At 36.3% G+C, this 6,047-nt stretch overlaps 1 protein-coding gene across 2 annotated transcripts in view; it reads right to left on the bottom strand.

Annotated features, from left to right (window-relative positions):
- Window positions 1–3,503: 3,503 nt before the first annotated feature.
- DIAPH3 (diaphanous related formin 3) overlaps window positions 3,504–6,047 on the bottom strand; it is a 546,908-nt gene continuing 544,364 nt past the window's right edge. For both annotated transcript variants that reach the window (XM_027116137.1, XM_027116138.1), the window contains one exon: window positions 3,504–4,765. In XM_027116137.1, coding sequence (XP_026971938.1) covers window positions 4,503–4,765 — 263 coding nt within the window. In that variant the 3' untranslated portion in view covers window positions 3,504–4,502. The remainder of the gene's footprint in view (window positions 4,766–6,047) is intronic.

Genomic DNA, 6,047 nt, shown 5'->3' with positions numbered 1-6,047 from the left:
CTCAGAGGTCGGATACTTTAATAATGATGTCTAAATTTTGTTGCCAGATTGTGATATATTTTAACAGAGAATGCTTTACACATATTGAACTTTAAAATTATGACAAAGCATGTAAATAAAAATATCCATATTATTAATATATCTGTACAACAATAATTTGCCTTTATACATGTTATTAAGTATATTAAATTAAATATGCATGTTATTAAATATTTATGGTTAATATACCATAAATATTTGTTCTTTTATGCAAAGATAGACCTGTTCCACCAGGATCAGCCATGCCTGTGAAAACAGATACTTTGGGGAAAAATTAACTGGAATATACCCATCTGAGCACTTGGTCTCCCTCTCAAGAAATAATTCATCAGAATGCTTGATTCAATCTGTTTAATTAATTTATTCTGGCATCTTAATGTTTGACCATCAATCACACCCAGTCAGATTGTATATAAAATATTAACATTAGATTGTCATTAGAGATTCATGTTTAAAATAAATATTTAATAACGCATAGTTAGAAAGCAAGGAAAAAGGAGAAATTTTTATAAATAGGTTTTTAATCCAAACATAACATGGAATAAAAATGCCAAGAAAAAATGTAAAGTCTCAAACTTCAGATACAATTAAAAAAAAACTAAGGTAAATAATAGACTTACTAAAATATGTTAAAAGGCTGTTGTAAAAGAAAATGAATAGGCAGTCCTGAAGTGATAATCCAAAAATTCGGCTTCTAATTTCATCAACAGAATCCCTTTAAAAAAATTATATTTCAAATGGCTTAAAAAACGTATAACAACATAGATCTGCCAGAACCTGGAGCATGTTAGTGATATTCATTGGAAGGAGGCAATTTCTGGAATTTTCAAAACATTTTTTATCCAATGGTTGGAGTTTCAAAATGGATAGTAGAGGGGAAAAAAATCTATCATTTTAAGGTTTCCTGAAATAAATTAAGATTCCTTTTAAGTTCTTGTCTCTTGGAGATGCTGAAGGGAGAGTATGGTTGCAGACAAATGTGACACTCAACTCTAACTAGGTGAGTAGGAGTCGAAGAGCCTACCACAGCCAAACCCTAATTAGGGGCACAGCTAACTTTCATTCTAACTCAAACCCCATCCCCACCCTAGCTGTAACCTCTTCCTTCATACCTATTTTAAAAGGCAATGGTCTGGGCTTCCCTAGTGGCGCAGTGGTTGAGAGTCCGCCTGCCGATGCAGGGTACATGGGTTCGTACCTCGGTCTGGGAAGATCCCACACACCGTGGAGCGGCTGTGCCCCTGAGCCATGGCCACTGAGCCTGCGCGTCTGGAGCCTGTGCTCCACAACGGGAGAGGCCACGACAGTGAGAGAGGCCTGCGTACCACACACACACAAAGAAGTCAATGGTCTATTTAGAAATAATGAATTTTTATGGTTTAAGGTTCCATTATTTTCATTTTATAGGGAGATTTGGATTCAGTACTGAAATGCCATCCAGTCTCTGTGGTTCTTTGGCAGCGCCACGTGTTTTGCTAAACAGTAGCTCTTGAGCAAAATGGTTGAACAGTTTGGCCCTAGGACATATTTTAAGAACAGTCATGCCTGGCAAGGGCAGGTAACAGCTACCATTCAACAATTCACCAGACAAAAATGAGGACCGGGTCACTGCCAGCTACAATTCCTGGATCTCAAAATTTTTAATATGAAGAAAAAGACAATGAATGCCACTTTTAAAAATTTTCATTCATATTAGCAGTTTATATTAGGACCTACAACTTTCCAAAAGTTACATTCTGTACAAAAGGTTGTCACAAAACTAATCACCAAATATGCTCCCAGTGCACCCGTTTATCTATAAATGAAAGTTTAATTAATAAGATGAAATGTAGCACAGATATGTACATTATAGATTTAGTTTCTAACTAGTAAACTCAGATCTACATTGGATTATGATACTTTAAAATGAGAACGAATCACCCAGGAAATAATCATTTGCGGCTAAACTAACATTTTGAAGTCATTAATAACTCCTGTTTTTGAATAATGGTTTTAGTTGTATGGTAACAACTAAAAGAGTTTTGGAGTTACTTGGTATAAATAATTGCATTTTCTAGATTTAGCAGAATTTTTTTCATATAAATTACTGAAATGTTTACTTTCTCATATAAACACTAGGTGTTTGGCACATTTTGTTTAACTATTCAAGTATGTTAACAAAAGGACATACATGCATATATGATTAGATTGCCCCCTTATTTTTAAATTACTTTAAATATTTGATTGGGAAACTTGTTAGCAACAAGTCTTTGCTTTTGGACCACTCAGTGATCACTTAGTGGTCTGTGTTCTTGCCAAATTCTCTCCCCTGATGTGAGAGAAAGGGGAAGGGAATCTATTCGGGGCTTGTCACTAGCCTGGATGGAACACCCTCATCAAGGCACCGACCAGTGTGCCTTTTATCCACTAATTCAAATGAACAAAATCTGTTTGCTCAGAAACACACCCTTGTACCGCAATGTCCGCCTTCAAATTAAAGGTCATCTCTACAGTTTCCATCTGTAGTTGACTAAAGGAATATTATGAATTTTAAAACCCTAATTATAACCCCCGTCTATTGTTGAAAGAAATATCTGCAACAGAAACCAATGTTTCTTGGTTGGCTCTTACCTCTGTCAACTCTTTGTTTTGTGTTTTCCTCCTCATAGCTATAGCCCTCCTATTCAGGCCTGTTCAGAAAAGGCTCCCTCAGCGAGGGCGAGGCAGTACAGGTGTGTACAGTTCCTGGCTACTGGCCCTCGCCTGAAGGTTGTCCTTCAGCCTCTGCAGACAGATGCTCTGGGGGCTGATTGCCGTTTCGGGACTTCCCTGCCTTCCTCTGCCCCTGGGAGGTTGTGGCATCGTCACTTCCCTTTACTGGCCAGGCTGCTTCTCCCCTGTGTCTGCTCCCCGGCCCTAAGCTGACAGTATTTACCTGCCATCTGGTGTGTCCAAACTACTGGGTTGAATTTCAGTTTTATTTCTGAAAATCCCAAGTCTTTGCAAAATTATGTTAAGAACAGTCAGAATTCCTTCATTTAACTTCTTTCCTTGTGGTTAGGTCTTCCATCTGCTTAAATGTCCTTCACCTTTCCTGATTTTTAAGATTTGCTCTCAGGAAAACAGGAATTGCAACTGGAGGGCAAAATGCACATTTCAGCGATACAGATGAGAACAACTTATTCCCACCTTGGCTGTGGATAACACTCTGTTCCCCAATGTCTATAACCAGGGCCTGGCTCAGAGTTCTAATTAATTAACTTTATTAACTTGGAGCTGAAAGGAGGTGACAACTTAAACATGGAAATAAAAGGCAGTGGACCTCGCAGACTAGTTCCATGTAACTGCTTTTTAACTGGAGGTAAAAGAACAGTCACTTGCTTATTGTACGTCATAAAGCAGAAGAGATGCTTAGATAGACTGCAGAGCACAGTCTGTTTCCAGCTAATCCATGGAACGTGGTAATTACAAAAAAAAAGAAGCAATTTTTTTCATTTAGTGCAAGTAACAAGTTTATTTTCTTTGATATAGAATTAACAGAGTTAATTTTATGCCCCAGTGAGGAAAAATTGCAACATTTGCATAGGAAAGCTTTCCTTGAAACACTTCAGATCTTTGTTAAAGTTATTGATTGTCAGATCAGAGAATCTGCAATTTCTAGTTTGTTCACAGAAATTAAAAAAATTCCTTACTTGGGAAGTTTCAAAATGGCAATTCGATCCTAGAGTCATAATTACCGGGTGGGGGGCGGGGTGGCGCAGGGGGAATGCTCTCCCGGCTAAGAGTTTCGGCAGCACTGTAATACTGTGTACACCCACTTTATACAAAGGCATGTACATTTTGCAAAGAGAGAGCATATATTCCTATTTATCATTTTTGGAACTGTGTTCAATTGCTGTATAGTCTCCTACAGGGTCTAATTAACATGAATTCAACAATGATGATAATGAGCTTACCAATCATTTCCTCATAGATGTTATATTCAGTTTTATGTTTTCCGTGCTACGCTGATAGCATACAGATCCCAATTAAAGAGAAACCTGGACCTATATAAATAACATAAACGAAATATACATGGGGTATGTAGCAAGACTTGAGGTTGATGATTTGATGTTCACTAATGTTGGAAAATACTAAAGTAAAAATTACAGTGACTTGGGAAGATGGTATTTTCTTAAGGACACACTGCTGAACACATGGCCACCTACCTGCTCTCTAAAGCATTATATGAAAATTCAACCACCAAATGCAGAACACATGAACACCAGGAGACAAAAAAAGCATTAAAGCCCATTACAATCTTGAATAAGCCAAGACCTCAAGTACATAGGAAAAGCACTGTAATCATGTATTGAGTTTTATTTTTCTAATATATATCATAAATTAAAACCATATAAAGTCACTTATATAAGAAGCAATTTTTTCAAGTGGTACAGCTTAGAGCATGGCTTTATATTTGGCTTAATCATTTTTACCACTTTAATTTATAAAGCTCGTAATCTTGCCAGCAGGGCTTCAACTTCGGGAATGGATTCGTTTTTAGAAACAGAGCCAAGAAGTTCCATTTCCTTTTTTCTGTTGCTTTCCACATTACAGGCTTCCTTCTTCTCAGCTGCCTTGATCCTCTCGGTAGACGTGTGAGTGTCTAGATTATAATTAAGCTCCTTGGTGACGGCAGTCCTTGTGGAGCTGCAATTGATACTGTAGTGTGAATGTGACCCTTCTGTCAACTGCAACTTCTGATTTTCTACAGTAAGGAAGAAAGAAACATAAAACTTATCACTGTGATAAGCAAGCACTGTGCACATTATGAAACATTAATTATTCTCAACAAACAAGTCCTCTTAGACTAAACTAAAAAATATTCAAAAGAGTAAGGTAGATTTAAAATAAACACGCAGAGGTTAAGAATAAGCTAAAAAATATAAATAGACAACTATTTCATTAGCAGACACAGATATGGAGAACAAACTAGGGGTTACCAGTGAGGAGAGGGAAGTGGGGAGGGGCAATATAGGGGTAGAGTATTAAGAGGTACAAATTATTAGGTATAAAATAAGCTAAAAGGATATATTGCATAACAGAAAATATAGCCAATATTTTATAACTATAAATGAAATATAACCTTTAAAAATTGTGAATCAGTATATTGTACACCTGTAACATATAATTTTGTATATCAACTATACTTCAATTAAAATTAATTAACTAACTTTAAAAGTAAATAAATTTTTAAAATTTTAAAATAAATGCTTGCTGAATTGGAAAAAAATAAATAAATAAAATAAACACACAGAGGTTAAGAATAAGCTAAAAAATATAGGCAACAATTTCATTAGCATTAATACTTATTTCCTACTTCTTCTGTGCTTGAAATGCCCATCACTCAGTTATTAGCAAGGCTTAGTTCTGCATTTCATTTAGGTCCCTGCTCAAATGCTATCGAGAGAGGCCGTCTCTGACCATCCATCTAAGATAGCACTCACATTTTCATCGCTCTATCTTCTTACACTCATCTTTCCCTTCACAGAACTTATAACCACCAGACACATCATATACTTGTTTACTTGTCTGTTGTCTACCTCTTCACTAGAATGTAAGCTCCAAGATAGCAAGGACATTGTTCTAAATACTGCTGTAACGTCGGTGCCTAGGATGGCCGTGGAGCACAGCGGATGCTCAGTAAATATGCATTGGGCAAAGAATTTATTTCCACACTCTATGACCCAAGACAGGCGTTAGTTTGAATAATAAAAAGATTAATTTCCTTTTTAAACAAATCTAAGGAGGAACGTTTCTAATAGGAATTTTAAAATTCAATGCTTTCTTTTAAAAAAAAATACTGAATTTGGCAGGCAAATTGTTAAAACTTCCTAGCAAATCAAAATAATGTCATAATTTGCCAAATACGTACCCATATATTCATACAGACCTATAACCTATACACACATATATATTCTTTCATTGGTAAGTGACAGTGATCTGGACTTATCCAGGCTGTGAGGAGAGAGGTTTAATAGCTAACGGCT

This window comes from Aethalodelphis obliquidens, unplaced genomic scaffold (assembly GCF_003676395.1).
Source record: "Aethalodelphis obliquidens isolate GAN/ISIS:26980383/991018 unplaced genomic scaffold, ASM367639v1 scaffold16, whole genome shotgun sequence".
In the NCBI taxonomy this organism is placed as follows: Eukaryota; Metazoa; Chordata; class Mammalia; order Artiodactyla; family Delphinidae; genus Aethalodelphis; species Aethalodelphis obliquidens.
The sequence above is the reverse complement of the archived record's forward strand: the minus strand, read 5'-3'. Positions and strand labels throughout refer to the sequence as shown.